The 25,490-nt window shown below is 41.6% G+C and overlaps 2 protein-coding genes across 8 annotated transcripts in view; both read left to right on the top strand.

Annotated features, from left to right (window-relative positions):
* The window catches only part of POLM (DNA polymerase mu), a 34,585-nt gene extending 13,461 nt beyond the window's left edge, over positions 1–21,124 (top strand). Inside the window, exons 11-15 of one of the 7 annotated variants that reach the window (XR_014027177.1) lie at positions 2,698–2,781; positions 3,983–4,135; positions 9,386–9,992; positions 20,043–20,421; positions 20,892–21,124. Coding sequence is in view for 4 of the 7 variants with exons in the window: in XM_081333492.1 (XP_081189618.1) it covers positions 2,698–2,781; positions 3,542–3,694 (237 nt within the window). In the remaining 3 variants the exon portion in view is untranslated. Of the gene's footprint in view, positions 1–2,697; positions 2,782–3,541; positions 4,246–9,385; positions 9,993–11,233; positions 11,286–20,042 lie in introns of those variants that run through there. The other 6 variants (XR_014027178.1, XR_014027179.1, XM_081333493.1 and 3 more) reach the window with 6 other exon arrangements.
* LOC308671358 (heparan sulfate glucosamine 3-O-sulfotransferase 1-like) lies at positions 18,300–25,307 on the top strand. Its single transcript, XM_081333498.1, has 2 exons — positions 18,300–18,470; positions 22,960–25,307. Exon 2 carries the CDS (start codon positions 23,173–23,175, stop codon positions 24,106–24,108), a length of 936 nt encoding a protein of 311 aa, XP_081189624.1. The 5' UTR covers positions 18,300–18,470; positions 22,960–23,172; the 3' UTR covers positions 24,109–25,307.
* Positions 25,308–25,490: the final 183 nt, after the last annotated feature.

The following is a 25,490-nucleotide window of genomic DNA, read 5'->3' as shown; positions in this document are numbered from 1 at the left end:
ATATGTGTGTGTGTGTGTGTGTGTACACACACGTATATGTATATACATGTATATGTATGTGTGTATGTATATATATATATATATATATATATATATATATATATATATATATATATATATATATATATATATATGTAAATTACTAACAAAGAATTAAAGGGAAACTGAGATGCATTTCTGACTCCTTAGTCGTCCTCAGTCAGCTATACCCTTCTGAGATTCGAACCTGGGCTGATTGCATACAAGGCAGTGTTATTTGCCTCTAAGCCACAAGGTCCCTCTCGCTCTGTTAGCTTTTTTCTGCAAGGGAAGATATGTTTCAAATGTTAACTATTTAGATTACCTTGCTAGGCCCCAAACATGGGGCAAATCTTTATTTCCTGTTTTCAGCCTATCTTGAAGGCTATCAAACAGGCAGTAGTCACACCGGACAATTCATATATTTGTGTAAATTACTAACAAAGAATTAAAGGGAAACTGAGATGCATTTCTGACTCCTTAGTCGTCCTCAGTCAGCTATACCCTTCTGAGATTCGAACCTGGGCTGATTGCATACAAGGCAGTGTTATTTGCCTCTAAGCCACAAGGTCCCTCTCACTCTGTTAGCTTTTTTCTGCAAGGGAAGATATGTTTCAAATGTTAACTATTTAGATTACCTTGCTAGGCCCCAAACATGGGGCAAATCTTTATTTCCTGTTTTCAGCCTATCTTGAAGGCTATCAAACAGGCAGTAGTCACACCGGACAATTCATATATTTGTGTAAATTACTAACAAAGAATTAAAGGGAAACTGAGATGCATTTCTGACTCCTTAGTCGTCCTCAGTCAGCTATACCCTTCTGAGATTCGAACCTGGGCTGATTGCATACAAGGCAGTGTTATTTGCCTCTAAGCCACAAGGTCCCTCTCGCTCTGTTAGCTTTTTTCTGCAAGGGAAGATATGTTTCAAATGTTAACTATTTAGATTACCTTGCTAGGCCCCAAACATGGGGCAAATCTTTATTTCCTGTTTTCAGCCTATCTTGAAGGCTATCAAACAGGCAGTAGTCACACCGGACAATTCATATATTTGTGTAAATTACTAACAAAGAATTAAAGGGAAACTGAGATGCATTTCTGACTCCTTAGTCGTCCTCAGTCAGCTATACCCTTCTGAGATTCGAACCTGGGCTGATTGCATACAAGGCAGTGTTATTTGCCTCTAAGCCACAAGTGTATACATACATATACACATACATGTCAAATGCTTGTTAACTATTTTTAGATTACCTTGCTAGGCCCCAAACATGGGACAAATCTTTATTTATATATATACATATACATATATATACATATACATATAGATTATATATATACATATAGAATATATATATATATACATATACATATAGATTATATATATACATATAGAATATATATATATATATATACATATAGAATATATATATACATATAGAATATATATATATATATATATATATATATATATATATATATATATATATATATATATATATATATATATATATATATATATATATATATATATATATATATATATATATATATATATATATATATATATATATCATGTATCTCTATCGTCCTCTATCATCCTCTATCTATATCCATCCATCCAGTAGTTAAACCATGCAGATATTTGGGATATCAAATTAAGTAGGACTCCAAATTTGGGCACAGAGTCTCTCTCCCCCTCTCCCCCCCCTCTCTCTCCCTCCCTCCCTCCCCCTCCCTCTCTCTCCCCCTCTTTCCAGCAGGTGCTTTTTTGAGTTTACCTGGAGATGCTCGGTGTTCCTGCACGCAAAGAGTTTGTTTTAACCTTTACACTTCAATCCTTCTTCAACTGCGGTGAGAAAAGGTCAAGTAGTCCCTTCACTGCAGACTGGAAGAAAGAGTCACCCAGGCTTTCTTGAATGAGCTGCGGTGCCAAGGATCAGAGCTTCGAGTACAGAATGTTGGAACTGAACTGGGAACCCTCTGGGCCTCCCTTGTTATTGAATTCTTGGCTCTGATCTCTTTGAAACGTTTGACTTTCTTCTTCCTGGAATGTTTGCATGAAGGATTAAGAGCCGTCCGTCCCGTAATAGAATCTCCCATCTCTCGCTTGTGTGCACTTTGAGATAGCTTCCTTTGTTTTCTGGAGTTCAGCACAACCTCCTGCGGAAGAACAAATCTTAGGCATTTTCCTTCTGTGATCCTGCAGAAGACTGAAATCAAATTCAGAATGGATATGCTAAAGAACTAGGGTGAAAATAAAAAAAAAGAAATTTAATGCAGATAACTATGAAAAAAACCCACCCTGTTTTCATTCGTTCCAGAGTGCATGGAATAATAGATTTCAATTACAGGAAGGCAAAAGGCTTCTTCTATGATTATCTGGTTAGCGTATTGTTAGTTTTCAAAGCTTTCTTAGCTGGATATTTGAAGTACCGGATTGAAGACCTTATTCCTGCTCACTAGCAATCAGAACTGACATCTAATTTGGCAGGTCCAGGAATCTGGCATGCCTAGAAATGGCAAATTCATTCCCCAGCCTTCCAAAATTGGTTCAAAGATTGGGAGGGAACAGGTAATCTTTCAAAGATGCGTCAGGCAAATTCCTCATGTATTTCGCATTCAGAGGAGACTCTGTTGTTGATTAACAAATGGAATCCTCCTGGCGCTTTACCTTCCCAGAATTTTGAACGAGACCTCCGCCGTTTCTCTAAGCGTGAGAAGAAGATGACCCTCAACAGCCATGGCCTCTATCACCTGGAGCAGGTAAGAGGTCCCCGGAGCAAGATCTCAGGAGGAATGACTTGGGATTTGGCACCCTTGGATAGACCCTTTTTTCTAGCAAAGGTTCAGGGCAGTGGAGGCAGTTGTGGGTTTTGACCGGAGTTTGTTGAGACCTGGGTACAAATTCTGGTGCAAAAAATGCCAAGGAGATGTCCTTCTCTGCCTCCATAAGCCTTCCAGTCTTCCATGTTTCATTCTCCTTTGTTAAGCTCTGAATTTCCCATGCCTCTCTGTTAAGTGAGTATCTGTGGTTGTGGCATATTTGTGTACCCGAGAGGAATCAGAAGCTCATTAGACAAGCTCTGGGCCCTTTGAAGGTACTAAATCACCTAGAAAGAGTCCATTTGGAAGGTCTTACTTTCCCCTCACTCCCCCCGTGAGGTTGGCCATAACCCTCCTGACCTTTTGCAAGGGCTTAAAGACCTGGCTTTGCCAGTTAGCTTGGGACCCCAATGGAGGCAGTTGATCAAGCAACAACAGATCCCACCTCCCCCCTATTCTGCCCCCGCCCTCCCCATTTGGAATTGGATTTTAGCAGATCTTAGTGGTTGGTATTGTCTGTCTATGTATGTATGTATGTATATCCACAGATTATAGAGATAGTGATAGTGAAGAGACAGAGATGATATAGCTTGTAAGCCACCCAGAGATACTGTGTGGTAATATGGGCACCAATACATTTTGTAAATAAATAAACAAAACTTCCTTTTATGACCCTGTATAATCCCTTAATCTGGGATAGAGTCAGGGCAACTGGATGGAGCTGAGTGTTTACTGGCCGGATGCCCTTCCTGATGCCTATGTGGAGTTCGCAGCAGGTATTTTTTTTCTTTGCACCCTAAGAGACAGAAACATCTGCCGCTACCAAGTATTGAACTCTAAGACTTCCAGGTAGGAGGCGAGCATCTTCATCACTAGGCCACCACACCACACAAACAAACAAACATACATTTTGGCTGGCCTTGTTCTGAAATCCAGCCATTTCAGTTTGCCAGTCATGAGTTCTCCAGCCAATACAATTAAACCCTGGATCAGCACAAGGTATGAATAAAGTCCTTGTTTGTGCGCAAGTCTACATGGATGGGCAGTCACATGTATTTAGCTATGGGGAATTTGCCCAGTAGAAAAAGGGTTTTCAGTGACTGATTAATGTGTGTGTGTTTATTTTTTGCATGTTCTTCAGAAAATTTTCCTGCCCGCTGCCTCTGAGGAAGAGATTTTTCAGCATTTAGGACTGGAGTATCTACTGCCTGAAGAGAGAAATGCTTGAGCCTTTGTTGTGCAAAGCAGTTTTTTTTCACCCTGTGGAATTCACAAATGAATGAGAACCACCCAGGTTACATTTCATATAACCTTCACATGTGTGTGTGTGTGATCTAAGACATAATTTATTTCTGGATTGTGTCAATGGAACTTTAGGAAATACATCACGTTTTTTTCATGCTCTGTTGGTTTCTGTTTTGATTTTTTCCTTAACAGGCTAACAGCTAATCCTTGACGTACAAACGCAATTGGGTCCAGAATTTCTGTTGCTAAGCAATGTGGTTGTTAAATGAGTCGCACCAGTGCTGGGATTCAAATATCTGAACAACAGGTTCTCTGCGTGGATGCAGGCCTGGGCGTCCGAGCCTAAAACAGACTTCCGGAAGTGGCATCCATGCACTTTTGGTGGGCCGTTCTAGGCCTGGGAGGCCTCTTCCAGGCATCCGAGGCCTAGAACGGACTTCCAGAAGCTGTGTGGATTCAGCCGGTTCTCAGAACTCAATAAAATTTAGCTAACAGTTCTGCTGAACCGGTGCGAACCAGCTGAATCCCACCACTGAGTCACACCCAATTTTATGACCTTTTTGCCACTGTTGTTAAGGAATCCCTGCAGTTGTTAAGCGAATCCAGCATGCCCCATTGATTTTGCTTGCTGGAAGCTAGCTTGGATGGTCATAAATGGCAATCACATCTGTATGGACATTGAATAGCAGATGCTTTTAAAGAAATTGGTATTGTCCTGACATTTTATTTCTTAGTTTGCATAATTGATATAGCCCCCACCCCCCTATTTCACACAAGTGACCCTGGACAGTGTACATGTTTAAATACAAACCTCAAATATAACTGCCCCCAATGCCCAGGGACAAACTGTTAACTATTAACCATCAATAGTAGCAAAATTCGTCTCCCCCACCCCACAGCCACTCATGCAAACACCTGGGGGAAACAGCCTGTGCCTTGCAAAAAATAAAATACAAAAAATAAAAATACATGGTCATCTATCCTTAGAGCCCTGGTGGTGCAGTGGTTAGAATGTGGTATTGCAAGCTGACTCTGCTCACTGTCAGCAGTTCGATCCTGACCGGCTGAAGGTTGACTCAGCCTTCCATCCTTCCGAGGTTGGTAAAATGAGGACCCAGATGGTTGGGGGCAACATGCTGACACTGTAAGCTGTTCAGAGACGGCTGTAAAGCTCTATGAAGAGGTTTATAAGCCTAAGTGCTATTGCTATCCTGTAGAATTACCCAGATCTAAGATGAGACTCATAGGCTAATGAATCTACCAGTGCTTTGACATTCTTTGCTTAAAATATTTTAATACTGAGATGCATCATGCTATCTAAGGCTGTCATAGATGGTCACTGAAAGAACTGTTGTAAGTTGAAGACTGTTTGTATTATTTTTACAAATAAGGCAGCCAACATATCTGACACACCATCCTCCTCCTATTTTACCCATGACTTGATAGCAGTATGCCATTATTTGAGGGGCTGCCACACGAAGTGTCAACTTATTTTCCAAAGCACCAGGGGGCAGGACAAGAAACAATGGATGGAAACTAATCAAAGGGAGAAGCATCCTGGAATTAAGGAGAAACTTCTTAACAATGAGGACAATTAACCAGTGGCACAGCTTGCCTTCAGAAGTTGTGGGTGCTCCATCACTGGAGGTTTTTAAGAAAAAAAATGAACAGCTACCTGAAATGGTATAGGGTCTCCTGCGTGAGCAGGGCATTGGACTAGAAGACCTCCAAGGTCCCTTCCAGTTCTTATCCAACTGATACTCACAAAACATTCCTGTGAGGCAGGTTGGGTTGAGAGAGAGTCACTGACCCCAAGTCATCCAGCCATGATTTGTGGCTAAGGCGGGACTTGGACTCACTTAATTCTTGTTAGCCACCCAAATGTGCCTTAATGAGATCGGCAGCCATATAAATAAAAGCATCCTGCAAGAACACAACCATGTCACTTCCATTTTGCTGCCCTGAACCAAGATTTCAGCTCAATTTAAGGAAGTTTACATTTCCTCACCCCCCCCCGCCCAAAAGAATAATAACTGACAGCCCAGTGATACATTCCTGACCCATTAAATGTTACTTGGATTGGGCCATAGAAGGACACTTTGCCAGCTAGCCCAGGAGGGTAACCGGTTCTTGTGCAATCCATTCTTGACCTGAATTAACTTCCTGATGCGTTTTGTTCAGTGAGGAAGGAGATACGCTTAGGTAAACCTCAGCCAAACAAGGCATCACTGAACAGACGGTTCTTCATTTGGCCCTGAAAGTTTTGCCCTGAGGAGCAGGCCACGTCATTACAAATGCAGGTGCTTCTAAGAGCACGTGACACCAAGCAGCAGCATCTCCTCTGCTTCCTGGCCTCAACTTAACCACAGTTTGCTTAATGACTGTTCAGAGTTACAAACAGACAAAAAAGTGTTGCAATTCCTAGCCAGCCTGTGGATCGGGCAGCTGAGTCTCTCAGATGAGGAGGAGGGGCCTGAAGTGATAATAGAGTCAGAGGAAGGCCCTGAGGAGCTCTAAGACTTAGAGTCGGACGAGGAGCCTGGCCCCTCTACTTGCGCTCAGGCTGAGACACAGCTGTGCTGGGACCCTGAGTTGGACAGTGATGAAGAACAGTTGGGAGAAATCCAGGATGCACGAAAGCGCCGGCAAGAGAAGCGAGTAGGATAGAGGAATGCAATGGGGCGGCTCCAAAGGCAAAGGAGAAGGCATTAGGAAAGCCACGCCTTGGCTGCATAATAAAAGGGAAGGTGTGGGAGGTGCTGGTTGCCGAAGGTAAATGTTTGTGCTGAGGATCAGGTTTCTGTGAACTGTGTTTGTTTGCCTTGGACATTGACTCAGGTCTGTGAATAATAAAAGGGGTTTGGGTTTTTCCTGCAGTTCCTGCTTGCTTGATTAGAAAAGGGGTTTCACCTTGTGAGCATAACAAGGACTCACGTGGGCTGGGACAGAACAAAAAGTGAATTATGGCCGTTTTTCACACTTTACGACCATTGAGGCATCTCCACGGTCAGGTGATCCAAATTCAGACACATGGCCACTGACTCATATTTGTGACGGTTGCGGTGTTGCAAAGTCACGCGGTCATCTTTTGACAAGCAAAGTCAAGGGGGAAGTCGAATTACCTTAACAACCGTGGTGCTAACTTAACAGCTGCAAGGATTCACTTTACATCTAGCAAAGCTCACCTAATGACTGTCTTGCTTAGCGACAGAAATTGGGGGCTCAGTGGTGGTCATAAATCAAGGTCTACCTGTACAATGCACAATTTGGTCCTGGCCAACAATAAAGCTGTTCAGACCACTTTCTGAATAGGGCCTCAAATGCTATGTAACAGGGGTCTTCAAACTTGGCCCTTTGATGACTTCTGGACTTCAACTCCCAGAATTCCTCAGCCAGCCTGGCTGAGGAATTCTGGGAGTTGAAGTCCACAAGTCATCAAAGGGCCAAGTTTGATGACCCCTGCTATATAATGTCACGTAAGTGTTTTAAATTCCTTGTGTTTTAATTTTTATATTTGTTACATAGTTATTGAAAGGTTTTCTTTATTTAGACTATTATACTAATTTAATTATTATATTCTCTTTTCATATAAGATGTTCTGGACTTGGAAAATTAAATAAATAAATAAATCATGCCCACCTAGAGATCGGCCGAGAGGACCTTAGGACCTCTTAGGTGGGCCAAAGAAAGGGGAGACAGAGATTCTGCAAAATCAGCTTTCCACATAATTTTCTAGCAACAAAATAAAAGTGATTGGCCACTGTTTTTTCCCTAATTTTGTTTTGCTTTTTTGAAAAAAACAAAACACAAACTTTTACATCTAGCCTCTAGCCCTGGAAGTAACTAGCTAGCCTTCCATCCAACTTCTAGCCAACTTTTACCGATTTTTAAAAAGCTGAGCAGGGGCAAAATGTTGACAGAAATTATCCATGGCTCTGAGAACACAACAGAAAAACAGAAGCTTGCAGGTGCTGGTTGAGAAACTGGGCAATTTCAGCACAACATTCAATTAGACAAATTCCTGGAGGATTGCTCTCCTAACCAAGAGGTTCCATTCTGTGGGGAATAACAGTTTCCCACTCCAGTAACAGATGGACTCCAGTAACACACATACTTCATTAAATAATGAAGAAAGGGACAGTTTTGTTGGTGTTGTGTTGACTGTGTTGTCATACATGCCTATTAGTGAACCCTTAAAATGATGCCCAGAGTGTTTTGAGAAGAGATGGTCTGGACCTTAGTGGCAACTACCACAAACCCCTAGGAAGGCCTAGTGCAAATTCCCAGAGGAAGTCACTACTGCTAATTTGCATAGCCCTTTAATTATTTAGGCTTTTCTGGCTACCACTAGGAAACTGAGCTTGAGATAAAGGGGATTATGTTTAGCAACAGAAATTCTGATCCCAGTTGTGGCCGTAAGTTGAGGACTGCCTGTACACTTTGTCAAAAACAAAATCACAGCTTTGCACCATAATGTACCCACTTTTTAGTAAAACATACCTTTTAAAAGGGAAGGACCTTGTATGGTTTGCGGAGTGTGTCACACACCTGACCGCCTCACTGAATAAAGCGTTGCTTTCCCCTGTGTTCCACGAGGGATCCTAGATTGTCTCTACGATGGCCACACTCACTATATATCTTTTATTTATCTTTATATCCTGCTTTTGCTGCCCCATAGCAATGGACATCTTCCAGACTAGGGGGAATCCCCCAGCTGAGCATGGCCAATGCTGAGATTTCTGAGACCTGAAAATAAGACATCTGGAGGTCAACCCGATTGGCAGAGTTTTAGTGTCAAGGATGAAACTGTGACAGCTAAGTGCCTCTGTGTTTCGACTTGCCCTTAGAATAAGGGGGGGAGGTGTTACTTTCAAGTGGGTTAGAGGTAGAAACGAAACTTCTTTGATTCAGCTGAAGACGGTGAGAGCCTGAAGTCTCGTCAAGGACACCAGAACAGGTGTGGATTTGAAGCAGACGGTTCCCATAACAAAGCAACTTGTTTATATGGACTATGTAAGATGTTGGGGGCGTGGCTGGGAAAATTATTGTTTAAGTCTATGAATTGGTGTTGGAACCTCAGAGTTAGTTTTGCTTTGACATTACCACGCAGTGCATTCAGTAAACAGTAAGATTTTCGGAGACGGAACATACCTGGAGTTTTATTTGGAATCTCAGGCTGGACGTTGACATTTAGGAGTTTAAGGCAGCATACATGGGAAGTCTTCAGTCGTGTCATAACTGCAACTCCCACCCCACCCCAGTAATCTAATAAAGCTTCCTTGTTTCCATTTTATTCCAGAGCCCATCTATATTACCAAAGCACAAAGTTTGGAGGCCAGAGGTCCTAAGCATTTTCAGTGCTGGAGATAAGTGGTGCGGCCACTGAATGTCAGATGAAGTTGATAATGCTCCTCACTTACACATCCATTCAATGTGCAACCCCTTTCTGCAAATGGAACTGTTGTCAACACCATAGCTAAGAGGCCAGCTGCAAATTGAGGATATTCTTGCTTCTTCCTCATCCCTTATTCTTGGCAGTCTCTCTGCTGATAAAATGTTCTAGAGAACATGAGGTCTTGCACATCCCTCCATCCTAACTCAACTGTGGATACGGGTTGCTTTTCCTGATGGATGCATGTCTTTGCTCCGAATCTCGAGAGCTCTGCTCCTGCTTTCCTTGGTTGCTGCTTTGCTGTTCAAACCAGAGTTTGGTTTGTTGTTCTCCATCGCCCCGTCCCCTGAAGACTGCGGTAATTTCTCTCTTTCCCCCAAGGAAGGAAGGCAGGATGGGATTAGTGCCGGGAGACTGCCTGGTGCTGTGGGCAGGCTGGAGACTTTAGTACAAAGAAGCAGCACACCTGGACAGAAGCAAAGTGGGTCCTGTAGCTGTGGCTAACCTGTTACAGGTAAGAATTTTGGATAAATTGGGGGTAAGGCAGGGAATTGGGAAGTTCTTTGACCTATGGAAAGAATGTGGTCGCTGGGATTTTTCCATTGCTTTGCCTGTTGCTAGCAGATTAAGTGCAGATTAAGCCCCTGTCCTTTAACGCCCTATAAAAATGTTAATGTTTAGTATTGTTAATGCAAACTGAATTGTTTGCTTCTTTCTCTTTTTGATCTGCTTTGCAAAACACCTGCCAGTTTCAAGCCAGACTGGAAATCGAACAGGGTAGACAGTCTCAAAGAATTGAGAGTTAGGAGAAAGACAGTTTTCACTTCTTCTTTTTTTAAAAAAAGTGAGACTATTAATCTTGAGTTTCTTTTTCTTTTTCCCCCCTTTTCTTTTGGTCTAAATGAATGTGGTGGATTGAAGATGATATTATAGGCAGAACTCATTTCTCCATAAATCCTCAATTAGGAAAAGGGGAGTTTGTGACCTTAGAGATGTTGTTGTGACTACAATTCCCATCGCCCCTGATATCATGGGGGGTGATAAGAGCTTGAGTCCAAAATCCTGCCAGGTGAAAATTGGAAAGAGCTTTCTATTTGAACTTGCTTCTAATTGATTTATTGCAGAAATGTACTGTCTGCTCCAGGGAGCGTGATTACTCAGCGTGTGGCATATCATACCTGGACTAGCAATGATATATTAACATTTCAGCTAGATTAGTAGAACCCAATAAAATATAAACGTTTAAAAGATCTATGTTCAAATATCAATGTCTAGGGCATCTAACCATTGAAGCGCAGCATCGTCTACATTATTACATTATTATATACAGGTAGTCCCCAATTTATGACCACAATTGAGCCCAAAATTTCTGTTGCTAAAGCAAAACATTTGTTAAGTGAATTTTTTTTTTGACCTGTCTTGCCACACTTGTTAAGTAAAGCACTGCAGTTGTTAAGTTAGTAACACGGCTGTAAAGTGAACCTGGGTTTCCCCCACTGACTTTGCTTATCAGAAGGTCGCAAAAGGAGATCACATGACCCCGGGACACTGTGACCGTCATAAATATGATCCAGTTACCAGGCGCCTGAATTTTGATCACAGGGATGCTGCAATGGTTGTAACTGAAAAACGGTCATCATTCACATTTTCCAGTGCCATTGTAACTTCAAACAATCACTAAATGAACTGTTGAAAGTTGAGGACTACTGTATTAAAAAATGAGATACTGGACCCGTATTTGCCCTCCACTTACAGCCAGTCACTATGTGATCTACAGTTTGAGGTGAGACCCAGCGGGCACGAGGGGAGGATATTATGCCCCAACACAGTGCTAGGCTGCATTAACAGAGGGATAGTATTAATACCACTTTACAATGCCTTGATAAGGCCACACTTGGGATACTGCATCCAGTTTTGGTCACCAAGATGTAAAACAGATGTTGAAACTCTAGAAAGAGTGCAGAGAAGAGCAACAAAGATGATTAGGGGACTGGAGGCTAAAACATATAAGGAGCGGTTGCTGGAATTGGGTATGTGTAGTTTAACAAAGAGAAGGGGTCAGTTCTTTGATGGTCCACTATAAATTCTTTAATCGATGCAGATGGTCCTTTGACAGTGTCCAGCTCTATGCTTGATGCACCTAATTTTGAGTCCTTTATGATAGCGACCGGTTCCGTGGAGAGAGGTTTGTCCATGGACTGGAAGAGTCGTGGTTTCATGTGCTGCCTGCATCCCACGGATTGGGCTTTGGTTTTTTGCGTGTTCCAGTTTCTGGCATGCTGCAGACCGGAGCCAGTCCACAGACTGAGGATTGGGGACCCCTGCTTTATTTTATTTTATTTTATTTTATTTTTTATTTTATTATTTTATTTTATTTATTATTTTATTTTATTATTTTATTTTATTTTATTATTTTTATTATTTTATTTTAATTATTATTATTATATTTTTATTTTATATTTTATTATATTTTTATTTTATATTTTATTTCATTTTAATTTTATATTTTAATTTTAATTTTTATTTATTTTATTATTTTTATTTTATTTTATTATTTATTATTTATTTTATTATTTTTATTTTATTTTATTTTATTATTATTTTATTTGTTATATTTTATTTTATTTGTTATATTTTATTTTATATTATATATTTTATTATATTATTTTGTTCTTTTATTATGTTATTTATTATTTTTTGTCAATTTTTTCGGCCACTCATCTTGCGGCAATTTCTTACAGTGATGTTTCCTGAGCAGACACCCTCCAAGCAAACTGTCGGGGAGTACAAATAGTCACTTGCTCCTTACACTTATGACCCACGCAGCATCCCCACAGGTACATGATCCAAATTCAGGAGCCTGGCAACCAATTTACAGTGGCTGCAGCAGCGTCCCAGGATCATATAAATGCCATTTGCAACCTTTGCAGCCACTTCCAACAAGCAGAGTCAATGGGGAAAGCTGGATTCTCTTAACGACCGTGGCAATTGCTGTGATATACTTAACGGTGGGAAAAGTCGTAAAATGCTGGGTTATCTCGTGACTTTAGTGATGGTGTTCAGTGGCTTCCAACTCTTATTATTCTAATGGGTATCCTGTTGCCAGGAATGTCTTCCAGAAGATGCTTCTTAAACAGGGGTGGACAAGTTCCCAAAGGGGCTTTGTGGCTGTAATCCCATCTCCCAGAATGCCTTGGGATAAGGTTACTTCAAGGTATTGTGGGAAATTGAGGCAGAACTGGACTTAGCAGTCAAGCGTGGTTTGGGGTCTAGCAGTGGCCTCTCCTGGGTACAGAGCAGCTGTTCAAAGATGCCAATAGGAACTCAGGCCATCAGGCAATAAGGATGCCTGGAATGAACTTGGGTTGATCTTCATACCTCAATGGTCCTCACTCTCCCTCCCATTCCACCTCTGTTGGTTCCAAAGCCATTCCAAATTCAGCTTTAAGATGGGAGAATTTGGGGAAGTATTCATGGAAAAGAAATAACTGTAAATTAACATGCTGGCTCAGGAATTGTGGGAGTTGAAGTCCACAGGTCATAAAGGGGCCATAGTTGCCCAGCTGATTTTCCGCAGCCCAAATCCGAGAGCCCCGCTTAAGCCATTTTCAAGTACTTCCGCCCTTCAAGTCTTCTCCTGCCTTCGTGGAAAACACAGGAATATCTCGCATACCTCCCTGGCAATTCTCTGCTGCGGTTACCCTGGAAACAACCTCCACCTCCACGCTCTGCTCTTGGGACCCCAAACATGTCATACCCTGTCATTAGCCAGTGTTAGGAAGTGGAAAACATTCCTCATAGGAGGATCTTTCTCATTAGATCAGAGCAAGCTTGAAAACAAGTTCTAAGGAGACCTCTGCAAAAGGGCTACCCAGCCTCTGTTGCTTTTCCGTTCCATGCTTAGGACAGTTCAGGATTTGGAAAGGGGGCGGGGGCTCTTGGTGACAACATGCAGTGGGCCCCAATTCAATCTCTGCTTCTTTAGACAGGGCTGAAAAAGCCAGACTCGAACACTGGGCGCTATCTAACAAAATGAAATTCAGTGGTGAAAAAAGTAAGGTTCTACATTTAGGCAGGAAAAATCAAATGCACAGGTATACTATACAGTTGCAAGAAAAAGTATGTGAACCCTTTGGGATTACATGGAGTTTTGCATGAATTGGCCATAAAATGCGCTCTAAACGTCATGTAAGTCACAACAATAAAAAACACAGTCTGCTTAAAATAATACTACACAAACATTAGCTGTTGTCATGTTTTAATTGAACATAAGATGGAAACATTCACAGTGCAGGGTGGAAAAAGTATGTGAACCTTTGGACTTAATAACTGGTTGACTCTCCTTTGGCAGCAATAACCTCAACCAAACGTTTCCTGTAGTTGCAGATCAGACCTGCACAACAATCTGAAGTAATTTTGGACCACTCCTCTTCACAAAACTGTTTCAGTGTAGCAATATTCTTGGGATGTCTGTTGTGAATCACTCTCTTAAGGTCATGCCACAGCATTTCAATCGGGTTGAGGTCAGGACTCTGACTGGGCCACTCCAGAAGGCGTATTCTGTTCTGTTGAAGCCATTGTTTTGTTGAATTACTTGTATGCTTTGGGTCATTGTCCTGTTGCATCACCCATCCTCCACGGAGCTTCAGTTGGCAGACAGCTGGTCGTACGTTTTCCTGCAAAATGTCCTGATAAACTCTGGAATTCATTTTCCCATCAATGACAACAATCTGTCCAGGCCCTGAGGCAGCAAAGCAGCCCCAAACCATGATGCTCCCTCCGCCATGTTTTACAGTGGGGATGAGGTTTTGATGTTGGTGTGCTGTGCCTTTTTTTCTCCACACATAGTGTTGTGTGTTTTTCCCAAACAACTCAATTTTGGTTTCATCTGTCCACAGTATATTTTGCCAGTAGTGCTGTGGAACATCCAGGTGCTCTTTTGCAAACTTCAAACGTGCTGCAATATTTTTTTTGGACAGCAATGGCTTCCTCTGTGGTGTACTCCCATGTACTCCATTCTTGTTTAATGTTTTCCTTATTGTAGATGTGTCAACAAAAATGTTAGCATGTGCCAGAGATTTCTGTAGGTCTTTAGCTGACACTCTAGGATTCTTCTTTACCTCATTAAGCATTATGCGCTGTGCTCTTGCAGTCATTTTTACAGGACGACCACGCCTAGGGAGAGTAGCAACAGTGCTAAACTTTCTCCATTTGTAGACAGTCTGTCTTACCGTGGACACATGAACATCAAGGCTTTTGGAGATACTTTTGTAACCCTTTCCAGCTTCATGCAAGTCAACAATTCTTGATCGTAGGTCTTCTGAGAGCTCTTTTCAGCAAGGCATTGTTCACATCAGACAGTGCTTCTTGAGACCAGTAAACCCAAAACAGGTGTGTGTTTTTAAAGGGCAGGACAGCTGTCAGCAACACATCCAATATCATCATACTGATTGGAGTCAAGGTTGGCTCACTCCTGGCTCCAATTAGCTCTTGGAGAAGTCATTAGGCTAGGGGTTCACATACTTTTTCCACCCTGCACTGACAACAGCTAATGTTTGTGTATTATTATTTTAAGCAGACTGTGTTTTTCTATTGTTCTGACTTACATGACATTTAGAGCGCATTTTATGGCCAATTCATGTAACTCCACGTAATCCCAAAGGGTTCACATACTTTTTCTTGCAACTGTAGGTGGTACCTTGCTCAATAGTAGTAACTGTGAGAGGGATCTCGGAGTCCTAGAAGACAATCACTTCAATATGAGCCAGCCGTGTGCTGCAGCTGCCAAAAAAGCCAACACAGTGCTAGGCTGCATTAACAGAGGGATAGAATCAAGATCATGTGAAGTACTAATACCACTTTACAATGCCTTGGTAAGGCCACACCTGGAATAATGCATCCAGTTTTGGTCACCACAATGTAAAAAAGATGTTGAGACTCTAGAAAGGGTACAGAGAAGAGCAACAAAGATGACTGGGGGACTGGAGGCTAAAACATATAGGGAACGGTTGCTGGAATTGGGTATGTGTAGTTTAATGAAGAGAAGGGTGAGGGGTGACACGACAGCAGTGTTCCAATATCTCAGGGGCTGCCACAAAGAAGAGGGAGTCAAGCTGTTCTCCAAAGCGCCTGAAAGCAGGACAAGAAGCAACGGATGGAAACTAGTCAAGGAGAGAAGCAACCTAGAACTAAGGAGAAACTTCCTGACAGTTAGAACAATTAACCAGGGGAACAACCTGCCTCCAGAAGTGGTGAATGCTCCAACACTGGAAGTTTTTAAGAGGAGACTGGACAGACATTTGCCTGAAATGGTATAGGGTTTTCTGCCTGAGCAGGGAGGTGGACTAGATGACCTCCAAGGTCCCTTCCAACTTACTTATTATTATTATTATAGATGTGTGAATGGTTAATTCAAGTGCAGGCCAGTGTTCTTCATGTTATTGCCTTCTGACATGACACTTTCCGTATTTATGAAGCCAAGTCACTGTTTTTCCCTAAGATCCGTTCCTGTCTAGTCGCTATCCTATTCCTACAGGAATAATAGCAAGAATCCTGGAAAAATGAAGTATTAGTACTGCTTTATACTGCACTGGTGAGAGCATGCTTGGAATATTGCATCCAGTTCTGATCAACACAATATAAAAAGATGTTGAGACTCTGGAAAGCGTGCACAGAGAAGCGCAACAAAGATGATTAGGGGCCTGGAGACTAAAACATGAAGAAATGATTGCAGGAATTGGGTATGTCTAAACTAGAGAAAAGAAGGACCAGGGGAGAATGTTAGAAGTGTTCCAATATTTGAGGTGCTCCTACAAAGACAAGGGGGTCAAACTATTTTCCAAAGCACCAAAAGGCAAGACAAGAAACAATGGATGGAAATTGACCAAAGAGAGAAGCAACCTAGAACTAAGGGGAAAATTCCTAACAGAACAGTTAACTGGTGGAACAGCTTGCCTTCAGAAGCTGAAGGTGCTCCATCACTGGAGGCTTTTAAGAAGAGACTGGACAGCCACTTGTATGGAATGGTACGGGTCGTCTACTTGAACAGGGGGTTGGACTAGAAGACCTCCAAGGACCCTTCCAACTCTGTTATTCTATGTTCTATGAGTCCATAGAAATAGAGCGCAGAAAAGAGCAACACATTTTATTAGGGGACTGGAGGCTAAGATATATGATGAACTATTGCAGGAAGTGGATATGTCCAATCTCACTAAGAAAAAGACTGGGGATGACATGATAGTAGTCTTCCAATATTTGAGGGGCTGTCACAGAGAAGAGGGAGTTTACCAACCTATTTTCCAAAGCACTTGAGGGCTGGACAAGAAGTTACAGGTTGAAGATCATTACAGAGACATCCAACCTAGAGCTTCTTGACAGTGAGCAGTTTGTCTCCAGATGTTGTGGAGGTTTTTAAGAAAAGTCGGGACAGCCGTTTGTCCTGAATGGTATGCAGTCTCCTGCTTGAAGACTAGAAGACCTTCAAGGTTCCTTCCAATCTTGTTATTCTATGTTGTATATTTGATATGCCACCTATCTCATTATTCAAATCGATTCTGGACAGTTTACAATATCTATCATCTATCTATCTATCTATCTATCTATCTATCTATCTATCTATCTATCTATCTATCTATCTATCTATCTATCTATCTATCTATCTATTATTTATTTTGAAATTTAAATTTTATTGAAACCTGGCCCTTCCTGGAATCAAGGTAATGCTGTTACCTTAGAGCAGGAATGTCCATCCTTGGCAACTTAACAATCTGTGGACTTCAGCTCCCAGAATTCCCCAGCCAGCCATGCTGATTTAATTTATTTAATTTTGTAATAGAGTAAATATGGAATAGAATGGAAATGAATGGAATGGGAGTTGGAAGGGACCTTGGAGGTCTTCTAGTCCAACCCTCTGCTCAAGCAGGAGACCTTACGTTAACCGAAACCCCTCCGACCAACGTTTTAGCAGTGTTGAAATTGTTTAGAGCTCAGCAGAAGCAATTTGTGAAACGGGATGGGCCCTTGAGGGGCTGCCTTGAACTTCTCATCATGCTGTTCAAGGCATCCAAAGGCCCGGAGTGACGCCAGGCTGAACTCTGGGGAGGAATTTCAGCACGCAGATCCACGCAAGTAAGAATGCTAGTCTGACCCCTGGGGTCTCATTTAACAGGAAAATGAGGTGAGGCTTCCATGAATCTTCTGGGGGGGGAGGGCGAGGAGGAGAGAAAGCGGGGGGGGGGGATTCAGCACCTATGAGAATGCCGTATCTTTCATTCTTTCTGTTTGTGTGAAATTCACAGAACTGGACTAATCAGAGGTTGAGGCAAAAATGGTGCCGCAATTAACACAGAGATAGGCAACCAAGCACGGGGACCGCCAGAGGTTTCCTCTCTCTTTTGAAATTGCTGCTGCTTTTTTGTTTGCATAAACAAATAAATAAATGTTGGCCAAGGGCCAAAACTGAGCATCCTGCGATGCAGTTAAAATAAACCTGGGTGTAGTTTTGTAGAGGGAAACATTACAGAGAATTATTTGTTCTTTCTGATGTTTTTATTTATTTATTTATGTACAGGTAGTCCTCGTCCCGGGTTCACGTGATCCCCTTTTGCCACCTTCTGACCAGCAAAGTCAATGGGGGAAGCCAGATTCACTTAACAACCGTGTTACCAACTTAACAACCGCAGTGATTCACTTAGCAACTGCAGCAAGACAGGCCGTAAAATGGGGCAAGATTCCCTTAAGAAATGTCTCACGTAGCAACATAAATTTTGGGCTCAATTTCGATTGTAAGTTGAGGACTGCCTGTGTGGACCGAAACTTGAGAGCTGGAAGGCCAGTTTTCGTTTCCACCCAAAGTTGGAAAATCAAGCATTTCCCTGATGTTTTGTTTAGCTAATGCAATGCAATTGAGTAGTTGTGCAATTCGGCTCAGTTCACGCGGACCCAGGAATTCTACTTGGCACCGAATCTGCCGAGCCGCAGCATCCAAGTGGAGGTTGGTTTGCCTTTGTTTGAAGGACAAAAAGTACAGCCAGCTATGCTAGGAGGCCTTGGAGCGTTAAAAAGAAAACATTACAGCTTGAAAGCAACAGGGGAGGGATGCTTCCCAGACAGCAGGGAGCCAAGTGCCATCTGAGGAAGAAACTCACAGGTGTGGCTGCTCTTATGTTCAGATTTCTCCTAACCATAACAATTGAGAGTGCAGCGTTTCTTTAATGTGAGCTTCCTAGGAATCCATTTCTCAGTCAGAGACTCCATTTTAGAGACGAGAGATAGAATCCTAGGTCTGGAAGTGACCTTGGAGGTCTTCTAGTCCAACCCCCCTGCCCAAGGCAAGAGGTCCTATCCCATCCCAGACACATGGCTGTCCAATCTTTTCTTGAAAACCTCCAGGGATGGAGCACTCACTAGCTCTTCCATTGATTAATTGTTCTCCGTTTCAGAAATTCCTCCTTAGTACCTCTGACAAGCTTCCGCCCTTGGCTTCTTGTCCTGCCCTCGGGTGGTTTGGAGAATCAATTGATCCCCTCATCTCTGTGACAGCCCCTCAAGTGCAGGAAGTCGGTAGCTATCGTGTCACCCCTAATCTTCTCTTCCTGAGACCAAACGTACTAGTTCCCTTAACTGTTCATCATACGGTTTAGCCTCCAGAACCCTGATCATCTTTGTTGCTCTTCTCTGCACTCTTTTTAGAGTCTTAGCATCTTTTTGTATCATGGCGACCAAAACTAGACTCAGCATTCCAATTGTGGTCTCACCAGCGCAGTCTAAAGTGGTACCATCACTTCTCACGATCTTGATGGTATCCCTCCTTTGATTCAGCCTAGGACTGTGTTGGGTTTTTTGGTAGCTGCAACTCACGGCTGGCTCATACTTAAGTGATTGTCCACTAGGTTTCCTAGATCCCTTTCACGGTTAACTACTGCTGAGCCAAGTCCTGCCTATTCTATATCTGCATTTATTTATTATTTATTTTAATTTTTTTATTGGTTTTCTAATCTTACAACTACATAATTGAAAAGCAACCTGGCGACTGAGTTACAATAATCCAATTACATACAAATATGATTGGGACAAATCTCAACCTAATGCAGTAAATATTTCCTCTCTTTTTCTCTTAATATACGCTGTCTCATATTTGAATTAACAATTTTTATTCGAATAATGACATAGAAGCAACTTTCTTACATTTTATCAATAGTTTTTAGTTTATATATATCTTATTTATATTAACACTCAAATCTTTTAGACAATCAATAACCTAATGACTTTTTCCCCAGTTTTAATTTACCATTAATATTTAGATTTAACATTTAATATTGTTCATTTCCAAATAATAAATGACCCCAATTCCCTTTATCACAATTCCTCACGAAATCTGATGTTCAGGATACATGTGTTATCTATTTCCGTTCTTGCCATTTATATCAACAAATTAATAATACGGTATAATAATCTTATTTTCTAATAATTTCCAAATATCTTAAATTAGTAACCAAAATTTCTTTTATTTCAATGTTTAATATTTTCTCTCTCCTCCTCTTTGTATCTACTTGTTGTGATTCAGCATCAGCCTGTGGTACTGGCAGCTGAGTCTGATGATTCTGAAGAGGAGGATGAGGAGGGGTTTGGGGAGCCTTTGGTGTCAGAGGGAGGCTCTGATGCACTGCAGGACTCTCAGCCTGGCCCCTCCCATCATGTTCCTCATCAGACTCAGCCATGTGAGCACGAAGTATTGGACGTAGATGATTCACAGCTGGATCAATTCCGGGACACTAGGAGCAGGAGGCAATCCAGCAGAGTAGAACAGAGAAAGGCAATGAGGCAACTCGGGGAGAGGAGAAGGCAACGAGAAGCCACACCTTGGGACTGCTGATAAAAGGGGAAGGTGTGGGAGGTGCTAGTTGCTGAAGGCAACCGTTTGAAGATCTTCTGCTAGAGTCCTGGTCTGTTATTCCTGTTTAACTCGTTTGAACTTTTGGTTTAACTCGTTTGAACTTTTGATTTCTCTGTAAATAAATTTGGTTGGGTTTTTCCAGCCTGTTGACTATAAAAAGGGGTTGTCCCTGACATTCAAACAGGGCCGGTCGTAGGCTGGAACAGAACACTACTTTCTTGTATTTGAGCTAATAATTTTTATTCTTAATGCTACATAAAAACTCATTAATTACATTCTTCAATTTTCTTTAGCTTATATATTTTTAATCACCTTTACATGACCATTATGAACAAATCAATATTCAAATTTAATTATCAATATTTGTACCTCTAAATTTTAAATGGCTATAATTTCCTTTATCTCAGTTCATATTCGAAGTACACATCTTATCTATTTAAGTCTATTCCATTTTAATTCTCATAAGTAGGCTGAAATCTCATTCTTCTTCAATCTTATTCTAGCTTTTTTCTTTGCCAGATCGTCTTCCATGTCCATGCTTTTGAGTCATGAAACAGATCTCCTTGTATTGTTATATTTTTTATTTGACATTGAAGATACCATCGTCACCATTTTTTTGAGAGGACTAGCCGTTCTAGAAGGTCGTCTCTTTGGTTTTCCATCTTGACGTGGTTGTCTTGAGCTGTTTGTCTTCTTTTCCATCTGTTCTTCTTGAACCTCAGGTTCCTTCTGGTTTATATAGAAAATCTTCTTTTTCCCATATTATGTTTATTTTCTGGATTTTCCATTATCTGTATTTGCTGAGTAATTAAGTCTTCTGTCGTAGTATTTAATTGTTCCACCTTTTCTGTTGCGTTCCGTATAGGTAATTCTTTAATTGTGATTAAAGTTTGGTTTTGCAAGTCTCGACTGCCTTCTTGTTTTTTTTCTGTAGTCTCTTATTTCTTCACCAGCTATAATGAGAGTTTGGAGAAATTCTTTCAACATGTAAAGAATTTGCTCCTGATCCTCCTCCATCAGAAAAGTCTCTTCCTGATTTTCTTCCATGATAGTGTGCTAGGCTAAAGGTTTTACAGTCAGGTATTTCAAAAAGAAAGTTTTTTTGTTTTTTCCACACTAGTTTGGGAGCATAGCTGAGCTTCTAATGTCAAGGTTGCAGGTGTCTTATCTATTTTCTGGGCTGTCAGCCAAATCTCTTTTAGACGTTAACAGATTGAAATATCAAGTTTGGCCACAAGATGTCGCCCTACCATTAGAAGCTGTCCTTTAAACCCCAGAGTTATTTTAATCTTTTCAGTTTTACTTCTGTTTTATAAAAAAAAAACACCAGATCTTCAGTAAAAATGAAAACGGGGAATAGAGAATAGAAAGTCTTTTTAGTCCACAAATCTTAGGAAATAAAATTCCAATTGGGATCCAATTAGATTTTTTTCCAACGTTTTAAAACTCCCCTGGGTAATCGGTCACTGCTTTTTCTAAAGGGAGGGCTGAAATCCCCCTTCCCTCTCCACAGGGGGGAAAGTACTTAAGCAGCTTATGCAGGTACAAAAGATAATTAGGGTTTAAGAGAGGTAGATCTCACCCATCTCTTGCTTTTTTCACGACTGAACTGCATCTTGTTGGATAGGGCCCAATGCTCAAGTCTGTCAAGATCCTTCTAAATCTTTTCTGTCTTCTAAATCTTAAGTGTTGACTATTCCCCTCAGCTTGGTGTCATCTGCGAATCTACCTCCATGTAGATGTAGTTTCATTGAGGACTACACCCTGAATGCGGTTGGTCTGCCAACTGTGACTCCATCTGGTGGTGGTACCGTCTATCTCTTGTACCTTACCAAGAAGTGGGCTCTGGTCCATTTTGTCAAATGCCTTACTGAAGTCCAAGTATACTATATCAATAGCAAACTTTAATCTGTAAAAGGAACCAACGTTCTGGGATGTGTATCCGGATTTACGCCAACCAACGTAATCCATATTTTGCTGAATTAATGTAGGAGGGGGCTGTAAAACCCCAAAGATTTTTAAAAGACAGAAAAATGCACACACTGTGCAGTGATCTAAAACAGAGTTTCTCAAACTTGGCAATGTTAAAATATGTGGACTTCAATTTCCAGAATTCCCCAGCCAGCTGGCTGAGTGCAGAATTCTGGGAGTTGAAGTCCTCACATCTTAACGTTGACAAATTTGAAAAACACTGGCCCAGGTCTAGCTGGAGCATTGAAGCCTTGATACAGCCATCTTCCTCAAGATTTCCCCAACTCATTAAACCCAAAGCTAACTAGCATCCACATTTTAATTATTACATATTTACATTTATTAAATTTATATGCTGCCATGTCACCGATAAAGCAACTCTGGGCGGCTTGCAAAAAGATAAGAAATAAATATTAAAACACATAGTGATTTATGGTTTGCAGACTACCAATCTAGGCTAATACACTGTGCTAAACCAAATACGTGAGGATTTAGCGCAAGAGGTGAACCCAACCCGTATCTGCCTGTTTAGATTTGCCTTGCATCATTGGCCTTTAGCAACAATAACAGAGTTTAAAGGTACTGAGCTTTGTGGCCATATTTCTATCTTTTTCAGGGGTCAACAACTTCATCAAGCAAATATCTTTCTGCTGAAAGGCTTATCTGCATTGCTGCAAGTCTGGGCACTGGAATGTGAAATACCAGCAAGCAGCATAGTTTTCTACAGAAGGATTCCTTCCTAGCTAGAAGAACGGTGTGTGGGGAGTCAGATCGAGGCTAGAGGAAAACTGTTGCATCTGTCACTTGCCGTCTCAGAGCAGGGTCAGAAATGGCCAGAATTTACCTGCTGCTGCTATGTCTGAAGATGTGTGAAATTTATTCACAAGAAGGACGCTGGGAGACCAACTGGAAGAGGAATGACTCCGACGTCGTGAATGAGCTGCTGAACCAGTGGAAAAGGAACGACTCTGATGCCCTGGATGAGGATTGGAAGCAACGGCTACCGAAAGGCATAATTATTGGAGTGAGGAAAGGGGGCACTCGGGCCTTGCTGGAGATGCTGAGTCTACACCCCCAAATAGCAGCTGCTCACTCTGAGATACATTTCTTCAACGTGGAAGAGAACTACCAAAAGGGATTGGATTGGTACTGCCAACAGATGCCCAATTCCCACAGCACTCAAATAACTGTGGAAAAGACGCCGGGCTATTTCTCTTCCCTTGAGGCCCCAGAGCGGATCTACGCCATGGACCGTTCCGTGAAGCTCCTTTTGATTGTGCGGGATCCCGTGGAAAGGTTGGTGTCCGATTACACTCAGATCCTCTACAACCGCAAAGCCCGGCAGAAACCGTACCAGTCTTTGGAGGAAATCCTGAAAAGGGGCCAAGAGCTGAACACCAAATACAAGGCCATGCAGCGCAGCCTCTACGCGCTACACTTGGCTCGCTGGCTGGAGTTCTTCCCTACGACGCAGATTCACGTGGTAGATGGAGGCGGCCTGATACGGCAGCCAGATTCAGAAATGCGTCACGTGGAAGAGTTTCTGGGACTGGAGCCTTACCTGGGCCCAGACAACTTTTATTTCAACGAAACAAAAGGCTTCTTTTGCCTCCAGGCCAAAGGAGAACGGCACTGCCTTGACCCATCGAAAGGCCGACCTCACCCCACCGTCGATGAATTACTGCTGGAACGACTCTGCACCTATTTCAGTCAGCACAATGAGGACTTTTTTGCCATGGTGGGACGGACTTTCAACTGGTGCTGAGTCCTGCATAGAGGCCAAGTTGAGCATTCAGTGAATATTCCACCACAAATCTCCCCATTTTTCTTTCAAATGAGCTGGAAATTAAACTCTACCATATACCAACTCTGTTTATAGTGAAACATCCCAACCTGAAGTTGGAGGTTTTGAGATCCTTGGGGAACCACTTGAGGCAAAAAGCAACTTTTTGATAAGTGTTTTAACTTTTCTAGCAATCCCAACAGGTGAAGTTATGCTCTTTATGGTTATGTTCCCCCAAAAAACTTTAGTTTAAGCTATAGGATGTAGATCCACTGTTCTTCCTGAAACTCTGGTATTTAATGGGCCATTCAAAAGCGATGTTGTTGATGTATGTCCCCATATTCCTATAAACAGCTTGCAAGAATTGAATTTAGCTTCTCTTTTCTAGCCAACAGTGTGTTGACTCAAACACCGTAAACCACGGGTGTCAAACTCACCACGTCACGTGACGCGACATATCGCAACTCTTTTTGCATTGCTGGCAATGGGGTGGGCACAGCTTCGGTATGAGGAAACCGGCCCACAGGCTGGCAGTTTGATACCCGTGCTGTAAACTAAGCTGTTTGTATGCCCATTTAGCTTATACAGTTCTTACTGGTAGGGACCCCAGAGTGCCAGGTAAGACTTTTGGCATGAGAAATAATTTAATTAGAATTTGAAATCAGGCCCTTCTTCTCAGTGGCCTTTCTGTCCAAGAGACACTGGCACTTTGATTGTGGGCCTTTAGTATTTCTTTCGATTAACATCTAAGAAATGCATAACTTAAATTAATCCTGGAACCAACAGATATTCCATTAAACTCACATCCATTTCAGTTATCTGCCTAAAATATGGCCAAGTAACAATAACATTCAGGTCTTAGCAACGAGAACATTAATTTTCTGCACTGTGATTGATGCATTAAACAGTCTGGAAATTAGTTGTTTTCAACTCCTGACAAGAATAACCTTTCACTCCAATCAATCCTTTCTCTTTTATTTATCTCTTAGAAAACAACCTCTTTCATTAGCAAAGCATTGTTGACATTGTTAATCCATCAGCAAAAATAAAGTTATAGCATCTTCAGTATGGAAGTTCCAATTCCTAGAATGCTGAGCCTTTAGTAACAGGAGCCTTGACTGTTCTGTGGCTAGCAGTCCAGGTTATCAATTACACAAAGAGTTATATTAATTATTGTTCCTAAGAAAAGAAACACCCTACTCCTACTATAGCAGGAGTGGGGAAAAACTATAGCAAATTCAAAGATCTACTTTGTTATATAAATATTGCCTTGTTAGGACAGTATTTTATTAGATTACCATGGAATCAGCAAATGTAACGCAAAGTCCCAGTCCATATCCAAATTGGCCATTGCCTCTACCTTC

Source organism: Vipera berus (genome assembly GCF_964194415.1).
Source record: "Vipera berus genome assembly, chromosome: 8".
NCBI lineage: Eukaryota > Metazoa > Chordata > Lepidosauria > Squamata > Viperidae > Vipera > Vipera berus.
The sequence above is the reverse complement of the archived record's forward strand: the minus strand, read 5'-3'. Positions and strand labels throughout refer to the sequence as shown.